The sequence below is a fragment of the Amphiprion ocellaris genome, chromosome 2 (genome assembly GCF_022539595.1).
Source record: "Amphiprion ocellaris isolate individual 3 ecotype Okinawa chromosome 2, ASM2253959v1, whole genome shotgun sequence".
NCBI lineage: Eukaryota > Metazoa > Chordata > Actinopteri > Pomacentridae > Amphiprion > Amphiprion ocellaris.
Genome location: NC_072767.1, coordinates 26,537,194 through 26,563,121, shown reverse-complemented (window position 1 = coordinate 26,563,121; position 25,928 = coordinate 26,537,194). Strand labels below are relative to the sequence as shown.

Below are 25,928 nucleotides of genomic sequence, written 5' to 3'. Positions count from 1 at the left end.
GTAGAAAGAAAGAGTGAAGCTTTAGCCTTTGTACACAGCAGCCGACATCTTCTGAGTCATCACAGGACACTAAAAAGCTACACTAAAGCGCTTTGTGTTTCTTGGCTTGCTTTTTGTGGTTTATTGCTAAAGGAGAGGCTGTTTGTCTGAAATGTGACCTTACTTAACCCCATAAGCAAGAGAGGAAAATATGGATAAAACAGCTAAAGGATTAATTTATTTACAAAAATATTCCTAAAAGGTACGCTGAAAAGTGTTCCTTCTGTCCTTTGAATAGGAAAATACTCCATTATAAGAATAAATAACATGAATGGTTGACATTAAATATTCCATAGGATACCCAAATCACTCAAATATATCAGCCTGTCAGTATAACTCAGCTTGCAACGATCATTTGGTCACATCAGAGGGAAAGCCATCAATGTCTTCTCATGTAAAATAGTTAAAGATGCAAACTGGTAGAAACAGTTATATAAATGTCTTCTTTTACAGTTCGCTTCGGCCTCCGTGTCTCTCTAACTGGTCCATTTGAACTTCTTAAGCCTCAGCTCCTCCTTCTCCTGAACAAAGAGGTCAGTGAGTTGACTCCAACGTTCACAGCATGAGCAGCACAGGAACACCTCACAATGTTAAAAATAGACAAAAGCAGTGGTCTTCATAGAGTAGAAAAAAGGGGTTTCTGGTAGCTGTGGGCAGATTCCAACAGCTTAATCCACTACTGTGTAAAAACAGAAACACGATTTAGTATATTTTTGTACAGATTTAGGACATTAAAGACTCAAAGCTGCAGTGTCCTCTTTGGTTAGATTGTAAAAACATGGCAAAGCGAGCGGCTGGAGTCTTTGTTTGAAGAAATGCCAGACAGCTCCACACACCTCCCAACTAATCAATGCTCAGTCGGTCTAAAGGTCAAAGACCGAAACCTCTATAATGGTCAGACTTTACAGTTTATCATGTATTTATCTATAAACAATGAAACAATCTCACAGAGACGGAGCAGCTGCAGTTAGTTTAATTTGGTGTTGGGCGATGTGTCATTTTAGAGCGACAGCACCTTTTAATTACAGAGCAGGCATGGCTGGATTAAAGGATTAGAGTCTGGAGAACCCAGCAGACTGCGGTGTGGTGGAGGGTGGGAGTGTGAAAGGCATTTTTCTGATCTTATAATGAAGTCAAGTGAAGTAAAGCTCTTTAAGTTTTGAAGTTTGTGCTTATGTCTGTCATTGCTTTGTTTTCTGTTCTTGAGAAGCCAGGAATCTACAACACTGGAGAGAAGTCAGGAGTGTTTTTCATGCGAGTGGTGAGACTAAAGAAGGTGGCTTCCACACCCTGAGATTTCATCATCCACATCCATCCCACAACCTTTAATTAGAACTGCACTGTTGTTTCTATGAGCCAATGATGCTTTATGATCTTCCCGGAGAATTAATGGAAATGTACACAAATTAATAATGTGTGTTTAGCTCTCTATTAAAGATTAACTTCATCATCTTCAAACGAGCCTGTGTTGCAGTTATTACCAGATGACCCCGCCCACTTAACCCATCAGCCAATAGAAATACGCGTCGATCCTTTATCCTCACCATCCCCATTGGTACTCCTGATGACCGAGAGGAAGTTTTGTGTCCGCCGGATAGGAAGGTTGGCTGGGAATCATTTTTGACGGATCCTGCACAGCCGCGAATTACGCGAGGATGGCAGCATCGGAGGACACAGTGCCGGAAGAGGAGAGGGACTTTCAAAAGATCGTGTCTCTGATCGGAGGCAAAGAGAGGATATATTTGGTCAGTGACGCCTGTACAAGTAAAGAGGTGGACGGAGACGACGCTGAGCTGCTGATGGAGTTCGTACGTGACATGTTCCACAACGGCAGCCCTGCGACCTTTAGCGGCCAGCTCCAGCCCTGTCCGCCCAGCAGCCCCGGTGATCCAGCAGGGGAAAGCGTTTGCTGCAAGACAGAGACGGGTAAAAGCAACGAAATCCCTCTGACAGCGAGGCCCGAGAATCTGGAATTGGGAAAGGAGCAAGAGAAGGAGAAGCGCGGTGGAAACGTTCAAAAAACAATCTCGAGCAGAGCGAATATTTACAGCCCGAAGCGAGCGATAGACTCCCCCGTCATCATCTTCATCTTCAGAGAAGCATTTGTCAGACAAAGTCCTAATGAAGCGTGTTTAAGAGAGATCCTGAGGGACATAAAGGCGCGCACCAAACGTGCCCGAATCGCCCGGCCGGCTCTGATTGGATTAATACGCACCGCACAGGAAAGCGCCGAGACGCGTCAGTGCGCGCAGCAGCTGGAGTGTTTGATCCGCTCAGTGTTCCACAAACATTCACCGGAGACAATATGGGTCGGCTGTTTCATCCCCGGGACGGAGGACAAAATGCTCAGCATCAAGAAAAACGCCTGCAGAGTTATAAACTCATCTCAAACAGCAGGTGTAATAGCACACAGGGTCCACGTTTAGGTTTTACACATAATAATCCAACAAAAAAGTCATTTCCGTCTTGCATTTAGTGCAATCATAATGTGTAATTGGTGAAATCTGCTCTTTGTTTGCGCGCGCACACACCCACACAAACGCTGACACACAAGTCATGGCTTGTCAATATGGCGTTTGAACCCTGGTAGCCGAAATTTAACCAGGACTTCATGCAGCTTTGAGGCACTATGAGATCACCAAAACGGGGAAAAAAAATGGTAGTTACAGCATCTTTACACACACAATAAGATCAGTGCACATTCTCTAATGAGTACTATTGCTATTGAAGTACCAGGCAAACAGTGATTATCTGGGTTAACTCACTCTGTTGTGCAGGTCAGTCCATGACATTCACAAGACCACACATTTTTCTTCCCAGGCATGGCCACAAAGGCCCAGGAACAAAGGGGGCATTCATGAAACAATCAGGCCCTTGGATAGGCTGCCAAATAGTTAAAGCGCTTATTATTGCCTTTCAGATCATACCAGGGATAGAGGGAACCCGCGTCTCTGGCCATTCCAATGTTGGTCCTGGCATCAGAGAGGAGACGACCGAGGACAGGCCAACAACTCTGCAAGCAGCAGGCAAAGAGGTAGCAGCAATCACCCAAAAGTTCAGTCTGTGGAGCTGTATATTTCCATTCCCAGGGGATATTACCTTACAACGGTTCCTCACTATTCTTCTTGTTTCTTTTATTTCTCTTGATCCATTGTTTAAACCAGTTCAAGTTTGTACTGGGATTAGATATTGCACAACATAGGCAAAAGGCAAAGATACAGGTTGCCAGCAGACAAACACATTTACTCAGTTACTCTTTACTTGGTGTCAGATTTACAGACTTTGATGTACAAATAAAATCTGTACCTAAGTAAGCAAAATAGGCCAGTTCAGCCTCGATAGCACAATAGCTTTAGAAAGTGACCAAGTGAAATTAAAGCTGATGGTGCAGGTTGAAAGGAAAGAGTTCAAAAGAGTAAATGAGATCAATCACAAGAAAGAAAAACTCTGAAGAGCACATATATAGAAAACATAAATTGCCTTCCCACTGCAGTCAGATTATATAAGATTGTATTGATTTAATTAGTCACTTTCTCTGTGTTTTGTTTTTCAGGTGACAGTGGAAGCCTAGAGGAAGGCATCCCTCTGAAAACCAGTGCCTTGTCTGCTGAATCTCATGTGAATGGAGACTCAGCTGGAGGAGACAGCTGATGTCAGGACACGTGACCTGCAGGTCTATCACTGTGGACAATCATGCTTTTACTGTGAAAACTTGGCTTCTTGGTGCTACAGAGCCTTATAACATTACAGCCAACATGATACCTGAAGTGAAGCAGTATGTTGCTGGTTTACGCGCTGTGTGTTTTACAATAGTTGGCCACAAAAAGATGTGTTGTACTTGTAACCTGCTGCTTGGTTTAACACCACAGTGTTTTTTTGGTTTTTGACAGAAGCCCTTTGATAGAAACTTGAACATTATAGGTTGAGACTGAAGTAAGGAAAGGCAAGCTTACAACGTAAGTACAACTTTAACATGTCATCAAGCACAGGCGTGGATTACTAACTTGAAAAAAGGGCTGAGTCACTGTGTATCAACTGGTTAGTGTGAATTTAACTGAACACTTATCTGGGAAAGCACAATATCAGTTGATTTATTAGGGGCCTTAAAGTGGACCAAGCTTTATTACTGCATGTGACTGTGAAAAGGGTCTTTGCTCCAAAATGTCAGTTTTCCTTCTTTATACATTTTGCATTTTCATATATTTGTGTGTTGATGCAGCTCTTATGGACCAAGCGGTCTGGTTTACTGGGCATAGATTGCAGGTATAATCCTCCCATTGGCTTACACATTTTATGCAGCTTTCTTCTCGACTTTATCTGTGTTATGTTTTCAAAATCCTCTTTGCTCAAGGAAGTGTCAACACCAGCGTACCACACTGAAAATTTTAACTTTGACATAAGATTTTAATTGAGCATTAAGGCAGCATTATTTGTTTTTTTTGTTGTTTTTTTTTTTTCAAATAAGCCATTTTAAATCACAGTTCTAGCCTACCTGTGTGCAAACTACTCACTAAAACAGTTCCACCTGTCACTATTTTGAAGGAACACATTGCTGCATCCTATAATGAGCTCCCCCAGTATGACTGTGACTGGTTTAAATAAATCCAAACAAACCAGAGTGTTTTTCATCATTCATTGATCATTCTGCACCACAGAATAGTCCGGCTATGTGAGACTGTGGGCCAGATGAAGAACTGTACCTGCTGAACAGAAAACTGGTATAACTAGGAAACCTAAGTGGCCTACCAGATTTTTAGTTTCCAGCAATCTGAATTTTGTTTTCTAATTCTCACTTTCATTTAATGGGACTTTGTGCCTTAGGTGAGTGCTATCGACACTAGCATTATCTGTAGTAGAAATGTAACACAGCTTGTCACTTTAAATGTATTTATGAAGACTACTGGTCTGTTCATTCAAATAAATAAAGACATTTAAACTTGTGTGAAGGTGTGGCTGTGTTTAAAAAAAAAAAAGGGAAAAAAAATTGCAATCCTTGCTTCTTTTTTTTTTTTTAAATCGGGCTAAAGAAAATGGATATCAGGTGGCACAACTGGGGAAAAACAAACACAGTACTGTTACATTTTGCCAGCAGGACAACATATCACCTCATTTGATAATCAACTTGGGGTTTTTTTTGTCTGGTGCACACAAACAACACATAGCTCAAATCAAAGTCAAATGCCACAATAGGAGCAGTTGAACAAAATTAACTAAAAATACTTGCCAGGCTCTCAACTGGTACAAAGAAGAATCCATCACTTCACCCCTGTTCTGAATCATTTGCTTTTGCTTCCAGTGAAATACAGAATTGAGTTTAAAAATTTCACAGTCCGTTTATAAAGCCCTTAATGGTTTAGCTTCACAATACATTCCTGATGTGTCAACTCTGTTTTCTGCTCCTAGTCCGCTTCAGTCACCCTCACTGTTTCTCCTATCAATTTCCCACTCGGGCCTCAAAACCAAACTTATTGAACTCAGGCTCTGAACACCCCCCTTGCTTGCTCTGGTCACGTTCACTCTTAGTTTTTAGCTAGTTGGTTTTCTTTTTCATATTTTTTCTTTTATAGATTTTTTGTTTGTTTTTAATATAGACATTTTCTTTACCTTCCCACATGCTAACCCTTGTGATTTCCTCCATGCATTTGTATTTGCTAATGCATGTTATTAACTTTGTGTCTTCTCTCTCTCTGGTAGTTTGTGCTTTGTCCTCTCTGTCCTCTCTCCCCTGTACCTGTCTGTAGATGTTTCTGGCCTTGGAGCTGAACAGGTCTGATCTGCAGTCGACTTGTCCCATCCATGTTTGCAATCCCTTGTTTGTTATGTGTTTGTCTCTGTTATCTTGTTGTCCCTCCCCTTTACACTTACCCTAACTGGTCGAGGCAGATGGTCACCATCCTTTGCTATGTGTCTCCTCCTATTAAAGGGAAGTTGTTCCATTTCACCAACAGAAATATAAATGAGAAAAAAAAGAAGTACAAAAAAAGAAAAAACAACAAAAGGAGAGCTGAAAATGTACAATGAAATAAAACACAATTTAAAAAAAGTAAAACTAAGAAAAAGGAAGTTTGCTCAATGGGAATCCAGTTTGGAGGGTATAATCTTTGATTCTACATTAGTCAGCTTAACCTCTAGAATTATTAATACTGTAGGGTCCTAGCCTTGATATTTCGGTAGGTTAAATTTTTTGTTTTTTTAAATATAATTTTTATAGGATTTTTTATCATTAATATTTAAATCATTTAGGTAAATTCACACCACAAACAACACGGTGGGATCTTAATCTCACAAATTAAACTTATTAAGTTAATTTAGCACGAGATTGTTCTTTATCTAGTGGAAAGCAGTTGTTTAAATGTGATTTCATTTAAAGAGCTCCGACTTAAGTTAGTTGAGTGAACTGCTCAGACGACTGCCAAAAGAGCTGTTTCACGTCAGACTGCCTTTTGAAATGCCGGTCCATAAATCAGATACGTACAAGTAAAACATTTTCAGAGTTGCCTTATTTTTAAATATGATTAAAAGGGTACTACTTTTAATTCTTAAACTATAATGAGTTGCTCAGGTGGCTCGTGTTAAATACATAAAATAGTATTTTGTTGCATCTTTGTAAACAGGCGCAAAAGAAGCCACCCAACAGGAGGTCCTTTGGAAGGGGACTTGCGGTGTTGAACAAAAAGAACTTAGCAGCGGCTGCGTTGGGTTTCAGTTGTGCTTTTTCACATACTACAACTCTTTTATTTTCTGTAACTCCCCCGAAAATCGCACGGAATTTCACCGTCGAACCAGGAGCGAGGGGCCGAGGAGGGAATAAAGATCCAACCATGATAACATCTGCCGGTAAGGCGGGGAGGGTGTCTTTATTTTGCTAGCCGTAAGTGTAGCTAGCTGCCATTGATTTAGCTGAGTCACACAGCTAATGTTGCAGACAGGCAGCCGTTGACCGGTGACAGGCAACAACACAGCCGTTTTTACTGGGTTTCACCGTGTTTTTTCAGTAAGGAGACACACTTCAATTACTGCAAAGCTGTTAAAGTACAGGAAAATTAAATTCAGTTTCAGTAGCGGCCGTGCTGACAGTCGTGTATGAGTCACCAGGGCTCACTGCTCTGTACCAGCTACCCTAACCCTCCCTGCTCTGTACCAGCTACCCTAACCCTCCCTGCTCTGTACCAGCTACCCTAACCCTCCCTGCTCTGTACCAGCTACCCTAACCCTCCCTGCTCTGTACCAGCTACCCTAACCCTCACTGCTCTGTACCAGCTACCCTCACTGCTCTGTACCAGCTACCCTAACCCTCCCTGCTCTGTACCAGCTACCCTCACTGCTCTGTACCAGCTACCCTAACCCTCACTGCTGTGTACCAGCTACCCTCACTGCTCTGTACCAGCTACCCTAACCCTCACTGCTGTGTACCAGCTACCCTAACCCTCACTGCTCTGTACCAGCTACCCTAACTACTCTGTACCAGCTACCCTAACTGCTGTGTACCAGCTACCCTAACCCTCACTGCTGTGTACCAGCTACCCTAACTGCTGTGTACCAGCTACCCTAACCCTCACTGCTCTGTACCAGCTACCCTAACCCTCACTGCTCTGTACCAGCTACCCTAACCCTCACTGCTCTGTACCAGCTACCCTAACCCTCACTGCTCTGTACCAGCTACCCTCACTGCTCTGTACCAGCTACCCTCACTGCTCTGTACCAGCTACCCTAACCCTCACTGCTCTGTACCAGCTACCCTAACCCTCACTGCTCTGTACCAGCTACCCTAACCCTCACTGCTGTGTACCAGCTACTCACCTCTGATCTTTACAAAAACATAAATTTTTCTTCATATTTGAAGTAATTCCCCATGGCATACGTCTGAATTAAACAAGCACATTTAATAAATGGCATTTTATCATACACTGACTTTATTCAAAGTGCTTGACAATCAGTTTTATAGAGTAATTAAAACTGTTGGACTAAAACAAGAGTAAAAGACAACACATAAGAAAAACAGAAAAAAAGTTAAGATCATGAATGTAAAATGAATACATCCTGAGTGCTACTTTTGCTGCTTCTTTACAGTTTTACACTGAAGTTCCAATTAGACATTTTACCTGTATGTTATCTACTACGTTTCTAACATGTTTTTTTTTTTGTTTTTTTGTTTTTTTAACACAGTTTTGGCTTTGTCGATAACCTGCTGATGTATCAATAAATGTAATTATAGTCCCAGTATCTGAGCAATTCTCTTCTTTGAATGGGTAGGCTTTTAATCACAAGCACCTGACATTTACTACATGAATATACAAATTCTGTATTAATCATGAGATGATTACATACTACTGTATTTAAACGTTTAAGTGGATGAATCCTTATATGTTATGTGACATTTTATTAAAATGTTAAGTCCCCAGGCTGCATTGAAATACAGTATATACCTGTTAGGGCTTGACTCATTACTAATGAGGCTAATTATTTGATCATATATTCATCGTTTTCCAGTAAAGAAAAGTGTGCTTCTTTTACTCTGCAGCCTCCTCTCTCAATCTGTACTCATCACTTTGTAGTCACAGGCAATGTCCTGCTCACAGTACTATCTTGTTTACACATCATGACTAACAGCCTCCCAACAGTAAAGGGTAAATGTTTAAAAAAACCTCACTTTTATTTAAACATTTCTAAAAAATAAATAAACAGAGACTTTTATATTGTTTTGAGTTGAAGCTTGTGTTTTTCTGAATTTGGACCATGATTTTGATTGTTTCTGCAAGATGTATATCTCTGTAAAAGAAGGAATATGAGCTTAATCGATACCATCTTTCTTACTGTTTTTAATAGCTGGAATTATCTCACTTCTTGATGAGGAGGAGCCACAGCTCAAGGTAAGAATTGGTTACAGATTAGTGGGCTTGGTGCCTAAAGATGGCAAACTGATATACAAATGTTTAGGAAATTGTAGGACACTGACTTGTAATGTTTTATCAGAAGCCAGTGTTAAAGGCTTTTGCATGTACACATTCAGCAGCTTATTTAAAAGCTAAAAACAATTTTATCTCTACAGTTGTGTAAATGGTTACATCAAAGTCAGTATGGCCACTGGAGGTTTCCTTAGGGTTTTGATGTGCTGCATGCTGTTGGCACATAAAGTATTCGGGCTAGTACAGAAATTTTAAGATCTGCCTGTCCTGATTTTGTAGTCTTTGATTTAACTTCCAATGCAAGATAGAACAGGAAAATTAGCAGTTCTTCATACCTTGCTATGCACGGCTCTGATTTGGTAATCATGGTTCCAGTCAGGTTTGCTAAATTCTACTCTTCTACATTAATTTCATTAATTAAAAAAATTGAGTAATCATAAAACCGAAGTTGTCTCGTGATACTGACTGTAGTAGAAACAAGGTTTTGTTTTTGTGCCGAAACTATTAACGATAAATTAAGCTGTAGTGTGCAGTGAATAAATGTGTAAGCAACGTCTTTGTTTGTACTTGCAGGAGTTTGCTCTGCACAAGCTAGATGCCATTGTGAATGACTTCTGGGCTGAGATTTCAGGATCTGTAGATAAAATGTAAGTACTGTTAATGAGTTTTCAAGCGATAGTTGACATAGGAATGCAACATCAAGCAGCAATAACTTAAGCTCATAGTTTACTTAATTCTGTGTTTGAAACATAGAGAAAGATAAATTTACCTCAAAGTATACTAAGTGCTCTCTAAATGCTAATGCATTCAAGACAATATTCATAAACTACATACAAATAAAATCTTGCAGTGTGGTGTGAAATTAGCCTGAAGTAATGAGGTGCTGAATGTTTTTTCCAGCAAATATAATCAAATAGAATGCTGAGTCGATTTGTATCCTACCTTGCTTCAGAACATGCTCTGTTTAGCAGAGAAAGGATAATTTAGATTTTACCTTTTAAATTCCATTGTGATGCAAAAGTGCATCTTGCCAGTGCATTTTTCAGTCCTGTGTAACCGGCTCATGTCTACTCACAGCGAGGTCCTGTATGAGGATGAGACTTTTCGGAGCAGATCATTTGCTGCCTTGGTGGCCTCTAAGGTTTTCTATCATCTCGGGGCCTTTGAAGAGTCTTTAAACTACGCCCTTGGTGCTGGAGAGCTTTTCAGCGTCACAGATGACTCAGAATATGTGGAGACCATCATTGGTGAGTTATTAAAAAAAATACTCCGTTAGTATGCTGCTGTGTTGTGTTTTGTACCAAAGGTCTGGAACATAAATGTAAAAACTGAAATCTATAATTTGATTTTATGCTTTGAGCTAATCAGCATTTGCTCTTTTGAAATGAAAACGCATATGTAAAAGATATTAATCTGAACTTTATCAGTGGATTTAGGAGTTTTATGCCCTTCCTCTGTTTGCTGCAGCCAAATGTATTGACCACTATACCAAGCTGCGGGTAGAGAATGCTGAGCTGCCAGAGGATGAGGAGAAGAAAAGCATCGACCCCCGCCTTGAGGGCATCGTAAACAAGATGTTCCTGCGTTGCCTAGACGATCACAAGTACAAGCAGGCCATTGGCATCGCCCTGGAGACCAGGCGTCTTGACATGTTTGAGAAGACCATTTTAGAATCGGTGAGCATCTTCTGCTATTCACTGCAAACTTTAGATTTGTCTGGAATGTTTAATGCAAGCTTAAACACTCATAGTCTTCTCCAAAAATCTAACACACTTTTCATGAGATGGCATATTGTGGAGTATGTGACTTGTACATGCATAATTTTAAGGAGAAAAAGGTTTAGATTTTGATTACTGCTGTTGATTTAGTTATGTCTTTCTTGGCATGAGACATTTGCATAATTATTAACTTTTTCATTTTTCCTGTCATTCAGAATGATGTGAGCGGCCTTCTTGCCTACAGCCTGAAGGTGTGCATGTCACTGATGCAGAACAAGAAGTTCCGTAACGAGGTGCTGCGGGTGCTGGTGAAACTCTACATGAACTTGGAAAAACCTGATTTCATCAATGTCTGTCAGGTAACCAGTGGACTATCAAACATTGTATTATTTCTGTGACTACCCATGCTGTCATACATGTAATTTGTGAGAGAAATATATTTTACTAAGATCTGTTTTCTCCCTCTTTAGCAGAAATTTTATTTACTCAGCTGGATTATTTTTCGTAAAATAGAAAGTTACATCAAGGACATAGGTCCCTTATGTTTTAGAAATTGTAATTTCTATTGGCTATTTTGATGTTTTTTGCTCATTCAGCACCTTTACAATTTTTCTTTATGACTTGGTGCTTTGATTACTTACAATGCTTTTATTGTAATATAATTAGTATGAGATTATTGGCTTTGTCATTATTCAGTATTGATAAATAGGGTAACATTTCTGTCAAAATGTCAGAAAATAGTAACCTTTGTTTAGAATTTTGAACAGCCCAAGTGAATGTGTTTAAATTGTTTTACTCAATTCACAGTCCACATTCCAGATATGCTCCATTTACTATGCAATATGACAAAGATATCAAGAAATGCTCATATATGGGAAGCTGGAACTGGCAGTTTTATATTTCTACTAGATATCAAACTGAAACCCTCATTATCCAGTTAGTTGCAGATTATTTTCCTCCTTGACTAATTACTATTCAACAAATTTTTGTAACTGCATACACGTCGCCTTGTGATGGTAAAACTCTACCAATGTTAGCCCTGAGTCACACTGAGAGCTATTTGTGTGTTTTATGTTGTGTAACAGTTTTTGGTACTGCTGTTTACAGTTTGTTCTAATTTCACCATGTTTGATTTTCCAAGACTTTCTGAGTCCAACTTCACTCTCTTATTTTCCTCTCCTCTCCGCTGCAGTGCCTGATTTTCCTGGACGACCCACAGGCGGTGAGTGACATCCTGGAGAAACTGGTAAAAGAGGACAATCTGCTCATGGCCTACCAGATCTGCTTTGACCTCTATGAGAGCGCCAGCCAGCAGTTCCTGTCATCTGTCATTCAGAACTTGCGTACTGTTGGAACTCCTATTCCTGCAGTCCCTGGTTCTACAAACACAGGCACTGTGCCCACACCCGACAAAGACAGGTAGATGCCTAGAGAAAAGGGACGCAACTTATACCTAGGCTCAAGCACCTTGTCCTGGCTCATGTTTACAAGGGGTTTGGGCTTTCCCTTGCTTATATCTCCAATTAACTCGAGGAAATGTCCGTGTATGCTTTTTATGACACTGCAAGTTAATCGGAAAGTTATCAACAACTCATGAACTTTTCAAGCATGACAGAAAAAGATTTTTGCTCAGTCTATAAGACATTAATTTCTATGCAGAACATTGAACATACCGGAAAGAAATTTATTATACGAGATTGGATCCTTACATGTCAAAATGTTGTACGTTTAGCCTTATGAACTTTGTTGTGTGCATCTTTTTTAAATGGCGTTAAATCAAACCTGGTAAAATGAACTAAACTTAGGTAAACATACACACTGAACATCAGAGTTTGAATAAACTCTAATCAGTGTGACTATGTAGTAGACCAGGAAAGACTAACTAAATCTATACATTAGATCATTTGAGATGTCAAGTTAGTTGCTTGCATTGAAATGATGCAAAATTGATTGTTTTTATTTGCTTGTCTGTTTGCATTACAGTGACGCAATGGAGACGGATGACAAAGCTGGCAGCTCCCCTGCTGGAAAGCCAGCTGAGACAGTAAGAATTTTGGATTGTTGGGTTGACTTTTGTTCTACCTGGTGCCAGTCAGTTTTATGTGTCCATATAATCCAGTTTTTATATGGATGTCAAATCACTGTTTTTCCTGTTTATGTTTTTGCAGAAAGATGAGCCCAAAGACCAGAACGCCAAGATGATTAAGATCCTTAGTGGGGAGATGGCAATTGAGCTGCACCTGCAGTTCCTAATTCGAAATAACAATACAGATCTAATGATTCTCAAAAACACAAAGGTAACTTAGTTTAGCAATGGAATGAATGATTTGGAAATCAGAAATAAATTAACTATTGTTTGAAGAACTGAAGATGTGCAGAAGTGACTAAATGAATTTCAACATCTTCCTTCTAAACATTCATTTTTTTTCCTCTGTTACTCCAGGATGCAGTTCGAAATTCAGTGTGCCACACAGCCACGGTTATAGCCAACTCTTTCATGCACACAGGGACCACAAGTGACCAGTTCCTCAGGTAATTGTGCTGTTAGAATGACAAACAAAGCACTCCATAGATGGCATAAAGAGATTAAGAAACAGTAACTTTGTGCCTTTGACCAAAGTTTTTGTTTGTACTTGCAGAGAAAACCTAGAATGGCTAGCAAGAGCCACCAACTGGGCAAAGTTCACAGCCACAGCCAGTCTGGGTGTCATCCACAAGGTACAGTTGTGCCACAGTAATGATATTATAAAACAAACCATAAAGCTTTTTATTCCAGTTTGTCTGTTGAATCTTAACACGACATTCTGTTTTTTTTCAGGGTCATGAGAAAGAGGCGCTCCAACTAATGGCCACTTACTTGCCCAAAGACACTTCTCCTGGCTCTGCCTACCAGGAAGGAGGAGGCTTGTATGCTCTGGGACTAATTCATGCCAACCATGGCGGGGACATCATTGACTACCTGCTCAGTCAGCTCAAAAATGCCAGCAATGATGTGAGTTTTTTTTTTTTTTTTTTTTTTTTTTTTTTTAAATATTCAATTTTACTGTTTGCCATCTAAAGTTCACAGTTAAGATCAGAAGTTAATTTTATTCAGTGTGTCAGTTAATCATTTTTTTCCCTCTGTGATGGTCTGATTTCACAGATTGTCCGCCATGGTGGTGCCCTTGGCCTGGGTTTGGCTGCTTTGGGCACAGCCAGACAGGATGTTTATGACTTACTCAAGTCAAACCTGTACCAGGATGATGCTGTTACTGGTGTGTAGACCCTTGATTAAGGTTTTCTGAGTTTGACGGGGGCTTTTCAGTTTGCTCCTCATTGCTCAAAATTAAAAAAATACTGGTGTTTGCCCTGAGCTTCTCCGAAAAATTTAGTTAACATCTTAAATAGTGTTAGATGCTGAACATATCAGTGACTGAATGATGTCATGCATTGACTTAGAAATGTGTGTTTTTTTATTATCTTAAAAATTATTTGTGGTCAAAGAAATATAGTCAGATATATGTCAACTTTATATGTGCTCCTTTTGCCTTGTCTCTCACTTGCATTGCTGTTTAATTGAATTGTATGTAGACTTATTAACATCTTATTTTAAAACAACAAAAAGCCAAAACAAGGCATGTTGAATAATGTCATATGAACCTGCAGGTGAAGCTGCAGGCTTGGCTCTTGGTCTGGTCATGCTGGGCTCCAAGTCAGCTCAGGCAATTGAAGACATGGTGGGCTACGCTCAGGAGACACAGCACGAGAAGATCTTGCGTGGTCTGGCAGTGGGAATCGCTCTGGTCATGTATGGACGCATGGAGGAGGCTGATGCCCTCATTGAAAGCCTATGCAGAGACAAGGTACAAGCAAATCATGTACACCATGAGGTCAGAGAGGCTGTATTCAATCAAAAGAACGAAGACTGTAGTAGTTTGACATTGGCGCAGCTTATACATAGACAGATGTGTGACAAATTAACAGGAAAAACAATATAAAGAAGCTTAGTAGGGTTTTGGGCAACCACAAGCCACCAGAACAGCAATAATGGACCTTGGCATTGTTTCTACAAGATTATCTAACTCTACCAGTGGCATGTAGCACCATTGTTCTAAAAGATACTCCTTCATTTGCTGTTTTGACAATGGAGAGTGCTGTGTTTGATCCAAAGTCCCCCATGTTTTAGTTTTGTTGAGACCTGATGACTGTGAAGGACATAAAATATGATTCACATCGTTTTTTACCCTTGTACCCTCTGTACTGTGTGCGGAGAATTCTCCTGTAAGAACTGGATGTGGGAAGTGACTCATACCATGTTGAACTTAGATGTGCAACCAGACAAAGTCTTTCAGTCCTGCTTTCTTTCACTGTCTGTGATAGGACCCCATCCTGCGGCGCTCTGGTATGTACACTGTGGGAATGGCCTACTGTGGCTCCGGGAACAACAAGGCCATCCGACGCCTGCTACATGTCGCTGTAAGTGTTTCCTTTTGCCCTTGTTTGCAGCCGTTTTATGAAGGGAAGAAAAGTTTGTCATACTGGCAGTGAGGCACAAACCAGGATCCAGGACTGCATGATTGATGCTACTTATTTAGATGTCATGTTTATGACTGTTTAATTTCTGTTGGGAGTAAATGACATGATTAAGTATAAACAAACAGACATTTAAATTGTTTCTAAAGTGTTGGTAGTTCTCGATTCAATTAGGACAGGCAGCTGTTAGTAATACTTTTGGCATTATAAAAATCACCTGGAATAATTTTCTGGGTTAATTTTGCACAACGTTATTTTAAAATAGAGGGGTCAAAGTAGAAGTTTAGGACACAGTAAAGAATATGCAACATGTGCAAACATTTTGCAGAGGTGTGAAGAACTTGTCCTGTAGGTGGCACCTTGTGCAAGCTAAAGCTACCAGAGAGTGTGATAGTGGATCATAGTTCTTTTACAGAGGGACGTAAGAGAGCTGCGTCATTACTTAATTTTAGTCTTAGTATCTGCTTTACTTATTAACTTTGTTTGCTTGTTTTAATTAAGGTGAGTGATGTGAATGATGACGTCAGAAGGGCTGCCGTTGAATCCATTGGCTTCATCTTGTTCAGGTAGGATCCAGAGTCGTTTCCTTCAGCTATCAACACCCTGTTTATTTATTTACTTCCATGCATCAAAGGCCTCTCTCTGTAGAGCCTTGAAGTTTTAGCCAAAATTCCACTTATTTATCTGACAGTACACTAACACAGTTAGACAAAACTAAACACTGATGCATTTCTATAGTTTGAGTCATTTTGTTGAATAGAACAAACAGCTTTTGTAAAAAACTTCATATTCCTCAAGATGTGATGGTAAGAAATCATGGATGTACTGGCACAAATATGATTTGGATTATATGAATCCCATCATTGATACTGGTACTGCTTGTCTTTATTGATTAATACTCATATCATTTCTTTTGTGCATTCACATACTGGTAGCACCACCAAATGTCTGGACCAATTCAATTCAATTTCATTTATATAGCGCCAGTTACAGGTCAAATTGTCTAAAGACGCTTTACAGAACCCACTTTTTACAGAACCCACCAGCCCACAGCACCAGTGATAATGCATTCACCTGTAAGCAGTGACACATCACTGTTTATACACATGCAATATGGCACATGATTTTGCTTTATTGTTGCTTCTTTTGCCCTGAATTTCCCTAATTTTGAAATTTTGTACAAATAATAAGATGAATTAATATGATAGAACAATTTTGAGGCAAATTTCCAGTAGTTTCCCGGTATTTAAGGAAGGCGTTTCTCTGTCAGAGAAAGCTAGATGCTCTTGTCATTGTCACTCACACATACTCTTTTCTGGCTAGTCGTAGGGATTCATCACTCTTAAATGGACGTGAATTTACCCATCGGACACCAGAGCACTGTTAAACAGAAGGCCTAGCCAGCACACAAATATCAGTGTCCATTTTTAAGCCCAAAAAAGGCTGTGTGGTATTCTGTGGGATCAATTGGCTGTTAGATAAACCTTGTGTAAATCATCCTTTTGTTTAGAAAGACTTCTGAACCAGAGCAATTTAGTTTGCCTACTCTTCTCCAACTTCCAGCCCTAATGGGGCGAGGATAACTCCTTTGCTCCCCCGGACCAACATGCACACAAACATATATGGACGACAGTTCCAAGGTCGAATATCGTATGTTTCTTCATTTCATACTAAGTCAACAAAGTCTCTGTTTGTTAACAATGGATATGAGTTCAGAGGTCTTCACAGAAATAAAATGATGATGCACAATTTGCATGAAAAGCTTGTGGAGCCTTATACAAATCTCATTTTTTGTTCAATTGATTATGATTACTTTTTGATAATAAGGCGGAATGAAACCTGTTTAGGCTTTCTTGTTTGGATGTGTGCCGTGTTTTCACTGCTTTCAATGCTGTAATCTGACATCACTGAGCTGAAAAGCAAATAATTGCTGCAGAATACACTTAAACAATGAAATGGACTTGATACAATTGCCCTTTAGGTCCGCAACACAGAAAGTATTTTATTGAACACATTTAGGTTTCCATTGAATCTAGATTTTGCTCTTTCTTATATACAGTCTCATTCGGAAACCTTTTTTAACATGTCAAAACATCAGGCCGCAATACACATACAAGAGTGCTTTCCAAAGATCCAGCAGATACAATAAGTTTCATTTCAAGAGTGTAATGCATTTACATGTCCGTCTGCAGAAGAGAGTTGTGGTCTTCTTAGCAAAATAAAAGCATGTGGTCTGAGATGGTTTACAGCATATTTTTAGCCCAAGTAAAAGAATCAGCAGAGGAATATATTTTATACTGCATTCAGAGAGTTTCCAGGTTGACATAATGTCTGGTTGCCTCAACTTTGTTGAATCTGAACTTGTATTCTTTAAGTTGGCCTCGAGAACTCGAAAACTCTTTTTGTGTACGCTAAGAACAGCCTCGCTGAGAATTCACATTATTAATATAGCTTGCCTTATAGGCCTGTTGAGCTGTCTTTTGATCCTATGCTGTACAGTCACATATTTAATGGAAGGGCTTGATTTGTGACTGAAAGGTAGTATTATGTTTTACAAATTATTCTGGTGAAAATAGCCATGTTTTGCTTTAAAATGACTGATGTAAACAAACATCAGTAGCATCAGGTAACAGCAGGCTAGCTTTTGCTGTACAGTGCACAATAAGTCCTGGTGTCAAATGATTTGTGTGTCATATTAAGAGTAACAGTATGTCCCACTCTGGCGTTTTGAATATTTATCTATGGGGCAAGCCTTTGTCTTTATAGAGATGAAAAATTTGCACCATAAATCTGATCCACTTAAAGTGCCCCGTTTAGTTGGATGTCTTTGTCTGGTGTCTCTATACGCAGCTAACATGCTCCTGCTGCTTACCATCATCATTTTCAGTCAGAAGTATTGTGTCTAACAAAACACCACTGGATGACTGTACAGGTGCTTGTCGACACCTCAGTGGACTTTGGTAGCTCACTGATCCGATGCCATTCTTCATTCCGCGCTTCATAAACAATTTAGAGTTCTCTGCCATGGAAGATTTGAATGACATCCTTGTAAGGGTCCAGTCTGTATTTGATGCCTTAGGAAGTTGTCCTGACCCATTACTCGAACAGCTTTTGTAGTTACAGGTGATGTAACGTGTAAACGCCTCCCTGAAAGTTTTGTTGAATAGCGTGTAGACCAACGGGTTGATACCTGATGACACATAACCCACCCACACAAAGATCTCCATGAGGCGTGAAATTACACTAGCATCACAACTGGTGCATAGCACGGAGGTGATGTTTGTAATGAAGAAGGGGCACCACATGACTACAAACAGGAGGAAGACTATGCCTAGCACCTTTGAGGCACGTTGCTCATTGCTGAGAGTCTGCATTGACTTCTTGCCCATTGTTGACATTCTGCGAAAAGAAATTTCTTCTCCTGTTGGAGCGTTCGTTGTGCCTGCATTTGTTTTTTCTTGCATCCTGGGAAGTCTACTGTCCAGTATGTTCACTTGCTCAGTTTGAGGTGAAGTCATGGTCTGTTCTTTTTGAAATGCTGTGGAGACTGTCGAGCAGCTAAAGCGCTGAGTCACCTTTGACTTGAGCAAATAAACCTTTTTGCGCAACACCTGGACAGTTAGTAGGTAGATGACCATCATGATAGTCAAAGGGATGAAGAATGCTGCCAAGGAGCCGAACATGATAAACTCCCTAAAGGTGTCTGTTTTCAGCAGGCATGTGTGGTTGCTGTTGAAGGTGATGTTGTTGGGAGGATGGTAGTCCTTAAGCCCCTTTATTGGAATCGGGATTGCAATACCTGGAAAGTGACAAGAACAGTTAATACTGAAAAGCATTGGCAATGATTTTGTTATTTTTACAACACTAAGCTTATGATTACAGCACTAAAAATGTAATTATTTTGCATTCTGTTTGTTACCACCAGCTAAGGTAATCTTTCTTAAGCTCTCAGGAAAATTGGTTGAATTTTTAATCTCATAAGTATACTGGTAGAAATGGAAGAATAACTAATCTTTAATGAAAGAACAACAAAACTCCAATAACATACAAGGTTATGGTTCAAGGGCTTTTTGTTTTTTAAAATCAAGTAAGCTATTAATTAATTACTTGTTATGGTCCTTCATAAACTGACCACTTTTAACCCAGGTGGAGCCTGGAATAAATGCCAGCTGAACATTTAAAGGACTGACATGTATGATTTAGGGGTATCCGTTTGTAGAAATGGAATATGGTATTCATGATTATGTTTTTGTTATTGTGTAATCACTTGTACTTTAGAGTCACTGTGTTTGTTTTGGAATATGCCCCTCATTCATACACATAAAGTAAGTCCTCTTTCTTAGAGCCTACCATGTTTCTACAGTGGCCCAGAATGAACAAGTCAACCTCTGGTTTGATAGAGAGAGCATTTCCTGTTATTATGTTTGAAGTGACGGCCACCATAGGTTCTCCTACACACCTGGAAAAGGAGAGTGACGGTGGGACTTCATTAAAAATATGTAATTTCACATTAAATTGTACATACTGAACCTGTAAGCTGCTGGCATTTTGTCATGTTTACAGGTGAATGTTTTGTTTACACACTATTTGCTGTTAGTGCTTCATTTTTGTTGAATACTTCGTTGACCCAAGCAGACTGGACTCTACTCTCATGACTTTCAGTAATTGTGATAGTACCATCCCAGCTGTCCACCCACCCCATCCCTTTCCCTTAAATGTCACAGCTCATAGGTTGTTTTTTTTATACAGTATTTCTTTAATTGCATCTGGCAAATGTTGCTGCATCTATGAACCAGTGCTAACATCAAAATTGAGAAATGACTTACACAAAGTAAAAATTACTTTAGTGCTCCATTAAGGTCTGTATAGAAAAAGGGTTACAAAAGCTGAACTGATATGCTTACAAATGGATATGAGCCACACCAGTGCAATCTTGACCAGAGCTTTGGCTCTGGATTTGTACTGGCTGTGTTGGATTGGCTTCTTGATGGCAATGTACCGATCCAGTGAAATGGCACAGAGGTGCATGATGGATGCAGTAGAAAACAGCACATCGAGGAAGAGCCAAATTGGACAGAGGAACTCCGGAAGAGGCCATTCAGACTCTAAAGAGAAGATGAGACAGAATTAATACAGGAAGAGATAAACTTTTGGAAGTAGTGACTCTACAATTAGTAGCTAATTTAATGTACTTGTGGTTCAACTCATTTTTATTCCATAAAAGAAGTTGGTCTTACTCACTACCAGTTATGGGAGATATACCGCAATGGCAAGGGATTAGAAGTAGCACTCATGCAAAAGATTGGTGTTTGTTTATCTCTGAGGAATGACTGTACTGGAAAGGGAGGGTTCATTGACTGTTTATGGAGCTGAAAGCTCTGTATGTAGATGTGGTGGAGACTATGCTTAACAGTAGTGTTTATTTTCAGTCCCAGGCATAAAATGGGCAAGTGATTGCTCTGGCCTTTCTCTCATCACCTATTAACACTGCAGACTGTTGTTGGAGATATTCCTTTACATAATTTTATTTTATTATGCCCCCCTACCCTCTTTTACTTGCAGTATTTTCTTGTTGCACTTGAAGGAAGTCTTGAAGCACAGTTTTGATTGGGTTTTATCTGGAGGACTTATTCTCTGACTAATACTTAACTTGTTCTCAGAGCAAACCTTCTGTACCTGTTTTGTGAAGTTTAAATTCCAAATGCGATGCCAAATTCTTTAAACAGAACTGAATTTGTATTAGTTTGTAATGTTTCTACAGCATTTTATCCTACACCATAACTCTTTAAATGGCTATATACTAATGCTGTCAATTCATAGCTTGGCTTTGAATATATCCTTGTTCCACAAAATGTCGACTCATATAATTTCATGGAGGATAATGGATATCATGCAGTGTCTGATTACACAAGGCCGCGGTCAGTACCTTGCGTAGTAGTTTGCCTTGCTGCAGTGTTTTTGTTATTTATTTTTGGTTCAAACCTGAAAAACATTTCTTATTTCAAATTTTTAGATTTTTGTAAGTCACATAGCTTGAATTTAGGTGAATAAAAGGCTGAGACAAAAAAAATCTTCATTTTATTTTGAACAATCTGCCAGAATGAAACTAAGTATGTTGACTAGGTTTAGCTATGACAGGCTTTTAAATTATATCGGTAGAGGTGGCTGGATTACTAAAAATGGATGAGGTTCAATGAGTACAATGACCCAGTGTAAAGTTAAAAAGATGTATGGGACTGCAACGGACCAGTTAAGGCAGCAGCATGGTAATATGTTGATGTTATACAGAACTTTGCAGATTTACATCAGCCTATTGGAGCCGTCTACTGCCACTTGGGGGCAGATTACTCTTGTTCATGTCTGTGCTGCTATTGGTCCTTTGCTTTTGGTCCTGCCACAGTAAAAACAGAAGTATAGTAGAGCGAAACCAGTCCTGTTGCATCAGTAGCGCTCGTAAACACGGGCATTGTTTATTATGCCGAAAGGACCCTTTACTAATTGTAATTGAAGCCAATCCTTCAACCAAAAAGCATTCGGCCTACGTATGGCATCATTGCTCAGGGTAGACGCACTGTTGCCAGACTGCATGGAAATTTGTTTCCATAGCCTCTGTATTGGTTGAATTCTAGTAATCATTTACTCTGCTGATATGCAGAGCTACGCTATCGGACACCAATTTGGAACCATATCAGTATCAAAGCTCTTTTACCTTTCACTTTAATTATGCTCTGCTAGTTATTGACTAAGTGTGGTTTAGTTATGCCACATTTGATTTGTGATATAGACACCCTTGTGTGTATAAAGGGAAAAGAGGGACAGGGACACCTTACAAAACATTAGGCATAGTATCAATAACGATAGACCTTTGGTAGTAATATCGCCAGTGTAACCTGTCCTGTACTGTGACTTTAGGAGGCACTGATCCTCTGTCTGGCAGCTTGACTGCCTGCGCTGTTGTTAGCCCTGCTTTGCTTTGTTACCAGCCTTATGTACACAGTGAACATGTATGTTTATGCCCCCATGACCTCTTCCTTCATGCCCCAGTTCTCTGAACTTCATCTCTCTAAATAGGGTCGTAATGACACCTGCCTGAGTCTCCAAAAATATTTGTAGAGCATATTTCTAAGATTTGCTTTATCTGTTGCAACAAGAGCAGTAGCTATTCACTATTTTTTGATATTGGTTAATTTCTTGATGATTTTCTCAATTAATCTAGTTGTTTAGTATATAGTAGGTCAGAAAATCTTGGAAAATGTTCATCAAAGCCCAAGATGATGTCCTCAAATGACTTATTTTGTCCATAGCCCAAACATAATCTGTTTACTGTAAAGCAGTAAAGAAAACAAAATATTTGTAAAAGCTGAAGTTTGAGAATTGTGAGTTTATTTCCTTAAAAAAAGAGCTAAATGTTAATTATCAAAATAGTTGGTGTTTACATTGCTAATGGCTGACAGTTACTTGATCAGTTGTTGCAGATCTTATTGTACCACACAAGTATTGCAGTGAACTTTGCAAATTTTAATTGACATGGTACTTTTCTCTGTAACAGACTTGCGCTTGCACAGATTTTCACCTTACTGCACTGAGTCTCAGGACATTATTTTCAGAATACATTTAAATTGGTACAGAAGGCCCTACATTTAAGTGTTTGTTCAAAGACAACCATGAACTCTGGTTACTTTTAGGATTTCAAGCTTTCCATAATATACTTTTGTTCTCTCAACCATCTCAGCCTCTTCAATTGAAGCAACTTATAAAGGGGAAAGCTTTTAGCTTCTCTTTTAAACACAGGTTGTTTGTGACCTAAGTAATAATGTGAATAAGTGTTATCATAAGGAGTCATTAAACTAAACAGTTGATTCATTGAATATTTAGGTTAAATAGCATGACTGTAATTCCAAAACCCTGCCTGTTGTCATCTGTTTTTACATCATGCCAGTCCAAATGTGAGCAGGATGTATGCAAGCAGCTTTTTTTGAAATTACAAAACAAGATAGAATAGTAAATTAATTCTAAGGCTCTAACTTACAGATACGGAGAAAAAAGTAGCACGTATGACCAGTTTGACTTGTGTGGGTCTTTTGGTGTAACATCCAATTCTCATGCAAAACAATGTTTGAGAAAGGAAATACTACAAATAGCCTTGTGCTGCACTATGCTCTACTTAGCATGTGTGAAGCATATTTATATCAGATTCAATGTCCTCTAATTGAATTAATAGAGACTTTGCAAAGCCTAAATATTGTAACTGTATTAGAATGTAGAGAATAGAATTCTAAATCAGGTCCTATGCGGCTGTGTTTACACAGCGTTTACTGGAATTGAAATAATTTAGCATATCTTTCCAGGGATAATGGTCCCCTAACACAAAAGTTCAGTCCCAGCTGTGCAGCTGCTACCACAGCAAAACCAGAAGAGGAACAAGTGTGTTTATTATCCACTATCTCGTGTTATATTTCATCGTATTACATCAAGAATAATTTGTTTAGAGATGGTCTAGTATTGCTCATAAACTACTTTTATCCTCCTTTCGTACTGTAAGGTTGCCAGCCTGCTTTTATTTGTAGATTATTAAAGCTACTAAAGCCTAAATACAAATGAATGAAAAATGGGTTTGAACTCTCTTAATAAAATGCCTGACTCCCCATCCCATGGGTATAAATGGTCACTCCTACACTCATTTTGAAATAGTTTTCAAGGTTTTACAGATCTTTGCCTCAAGTTTTGTGATTACTAGCCAGCCCACAAGGTTACAAACAGTTCAATCATAGCAAAGTATCAGAGGAATGTCTGTGATTTTGTTAAAGTTACACAGGATTGTGTCAAAAAAATGATCTTGGCATTGGGCAAGGGCATAATTCTCTGTGCAGTATTGAGTGTTGCTTTGGTATTGCACAGGTTATCAGGTTTCCAACACAAGGCCCCATGCTACACTTACTATAGAGAACAGTGATGAGCGCAATGGGCATCACCAGGACTCCCACCAGCAGATCAGCTACAGCAAGTGACATCAGGAAATAGTTGGTGGCATTCTGCAGCTTTCTTTCAAGCGACACAGCAAGAATGACCAGGATGTTTCCTCCAATAGTGGGGATGATGACCATGACGATGAGCAGGGCAGCCCATTTCAGCTGAATCTCCGGCGCTTCACCCGCATGTGAGCTGTTAGCCGCAGGTTGTTCCACGACTGGCTGAGACATGGTGCTGCTGAGATTACAGCGGGCCTGAGCTTTGATCTTTCTGGTGTTGGACACTCGGCCAGCATGGTCACTGGGTCCCACAGGCAAGGACACCGGGTAGGGTGGGGCAGCTCACGGTCAGTGCACAAGATGCTTCATTCTTGCGCAGCGTACAAACCAAAAGGAATAGCTGACTAACAGACCAGGGTCTGCTTCTTGAAGAGGACAAAAAAACGAGTCCAGTGGAATAACTCCAGTGCTGGCAATAATCCCACCACAATTAGTACTTCCACAACGAGATGTTAGCGGGGTTCCTCATCTTCCAAGGCAGACGATAGTCTTGTCATCCACTGTAGCCACTTGAAAGAAGAAATAGGTTGGTTAAAGGGACAGCTTGTTGCCATCTGCTTTAATTTGTCTGACTGATGGCATAATTATGAGACATTTATGATAACAAGTGATGAAGGTCTTTCCTGAGTATTGACACTCATTGTTTCCTCATTATGTCAAAGAAATTTACTGAGCTGGAAAACATGAAGAACAGTAATTAACAAGCTTTTTAAATTTCTGTTGTTGTACAGATTGTAATAACTATAAAACTAATTTAATTAAGGTTTAAATGGCTTTTCCCTTAATCTATATATTTACACAAATGATCAGTTAGATTTTTTAAAATCAAAAACGGTATATGATTGTGTAGGTTTTTGAGATATTGTGACTAAATCCTCGACACAAAACAGAGGTTAGGTAGCAAGTTGGCTTAAAAAATTCCATTGGAAAAATAAAATGCTTTGTAAATTAACTTTACCATGAGTTTTCAAAAGTTTCCTACCTGCACCTCGAGATAATATCTGTTGTACTTCTTTGGCGATCTTCTTTGACGTTTAACTCTTGAAGTGTTTTTCCAAGTCACGACGTCTCACCTCTCACAAACACAGAAGTGACATTCTCACTTAGTGTGCTTCAATCTTTGCACACCTTACAGTATTGTATCCTTCTTAAGATTCGTCCCCGTGTCATCTTTATATTCCACCCTCCCTAAATACGAGTGCTGCTGAGACTGCCCTCCCTCAGCTGTGAAACTTAAATCTGTCGTAGTCTGAAGCAGTCCGTGATGTGGAATTTGCCTCGCGTCCACATGTTGGAAGAACCCCCAGTCTTGCTTCGCATCGCCTAACGCGATCACAGGTTTAAAACTTTCAGATGTTGTGGTTCCTCTGCCTGTCTCCCATTCCCACTCGCTGCCTCTCGCTCACAGCCTGTGATCAGCTCACACCCTCTGCCGTCTCCTTCGCTCTCTCACTCCACCCCTCGCTCCCCTCTGTCTTGCAAGTGAGTCAGACTCTATACAAAACAGATGAATGTCTTTGTGCTGGCAACATGCCCGTGGTTCTGGGAGGTAATTTCCTTCAACACAGCCGTCCCAATGTTTATATTTGTCACTTTCTGTTCTCTCCTCCATTGGTAGCGAGCAGCGATGGGGGAGGTAGCAGTGGTGTATGCGGAGAAGCTTTTTTGGTGGTGGTTGATGCTTGAGAAATGTACTGCATAGCTTTTCTCTTTTGCCCCCAGTG

At 39.7% G+C, this 25,928-nt stretch overlaps 4 protein-coding genes across 6 annotated transcripts in view; 3 read left to right on the top strand and 1 right to left on the bottom strand.

Annotated features, from left to right (window-relative positions):
• The window catches only part of LOC129350376 (kinesin-1 heavy chain-like), a 118,930-nt gene that overhangs the window by 34,068 nt on the left and 58,934 nt on the right, over positions 1–25,928 (top strand). The gene's annotated exons all lie outside the window — the stretch shown is intronic.
• Positions 1,597–4,979, top strand: LOC111577727 (uncharacterized protein C2orf72 homolog). Its single transcript, XM_023284141.3, has 3 exons — positions 1,597–2,436; positions 2,960–3,073; positions 3,593–4,979. Exons 1-3 carry the CDS (start codon positions 1,695–1,697, stop codon positions 3,688–3,690), a joined length of 954 nt encoding a protein of 317 aa, XP_023139909.1. The 5' UTR covers positions 1,597–1,694; the 3' UTR covers positions 3,691–4,979.
• psmd1 (proteasome 26S subunit, non-ATPase 1) overlaps positions 6,701–25,928 on the top strand; it is a 41,248-nt gene continuing 22,020 nt past the window's right edge. The window contains exons 1-16 of the mRNA XM_023284135.3: positions 6,701–6,876; positions 8,866–8,909; positions 9,519–9,592; positions 10,023–10,192; positions 10,413–10,621; positions 10,879–11,022; positions 11,856–12,082; positions 12,647–12,707; positions 12,832–12,960; positions 13,107–13,195; positions 13,303–13,381; positions 13,482–13,655; positions 13,806–13,917; positions 14,309–14,505; positions 15,023–15,118; positions 15,677–15,741. Coding sequence (XP_023139903.1) covers positions 6,861–6,876; positions 8,866–8,909; positions 9,519–9,592; positions 10,023–10,192; positions 10,413–10,621; positions 10,879–11,022; positions 11,856–12,082; positions 12,647–12,707; positions 12,832–12,960; positions 13,107–13,195; positions 13,303–13,381; positions 13,482–13,655; positions 13,806–13,917; positions 14,309–14,505; positions 15,023–15,118; positions 15,677–15,741 — 1,886 coding nt within the window. The 5' untranslated portion in view covers positions 6,701–6,860. The remainder of the gene's footprint in view (positions 6,877–8,865; positions 8,910–9,518; positions 9,593–10,022; positions 10,193–10,412; positions 10,622–10,878; positions 11,023–11,855; positions 12,083–12,646; positions 12,708–12,831; positions 12,961–13,106; positions 13,196–13,302; positions 13,382–13,481; positions 13,656–13,805; positions 13,918–14,308; positions 14,506–15,022; positions 15,119–15,676; positions 15,742–25,928) is intronic.
• Positions 17,152–25,662, bottom strand: htr2b (5-hydroxytryptamine (serotonin) receptor 2B, G protein-coupled). The gene is made up of 4 exons (XM_023284136.3): positions 25,187–25,662; positions 24,114–24,713; positions 20,080–20,280; positions 17,152–18,974 (listed from the first exon to the last, which is right to left on the bottom strand). The coding sequence occupies exons 2-4, from the start codon at positions 24,373–24,375 to the stop codon at positions 18,016–18,018; spliced, it is 1,422 nt and encodes a 473-aa protein (XP_023139904.1). The 5' UTR covers positions 24,376–24,713; positions 25,187–25,662; the 3' UTR covers positions 17,152–18,015.

Bases quoted from the DNA above. Each gene is read 5' to 3' on its own strand.
- LOC111577727 (XM_023284141.3), top strand. From the start codon at position 1,695: ATGGCAGCATCGGAGGACACAGTGCCGGAAGAGGAGAGGGACTTTCAA. The intron at 2,437-2,959 runs GTGTAATAGCAC...ATTGCCTTTCAG, and splicing joins AAACTCATCTCAAACAGCAG to ATCATACCAGGGATAGAGGG. The intron at 3,074-3,592 runs GTAGCAGCAATC...TTTGTTTTTCAG, and splicing joins TGCAAGCAGCAGGCAAAGAG to GTGACAGTGGAAGCCTAGAG.
- htr2b (XM_023284136.3), bottom strand. From the start codon at position 24,375: ATGTCTCAGCCAGTCGTGGAACAACCTGCGGCTAACAGCTCACATGCG. The intron at 20,281-24,113 runs GTAAGTGTAGCA...TCTTCTCTTTAG, and splicing joins GCTCATCACTGTTCTCTATA to AGTCTGAATGGCCTCTTCCG. The intron at 18,975-20,079 runs GTAAGCATATCA...GTCACTTTCCAG, and splicing joins GGTGTGGCTCATATCCATTT to GTATTGCAATCCCGATTCCA.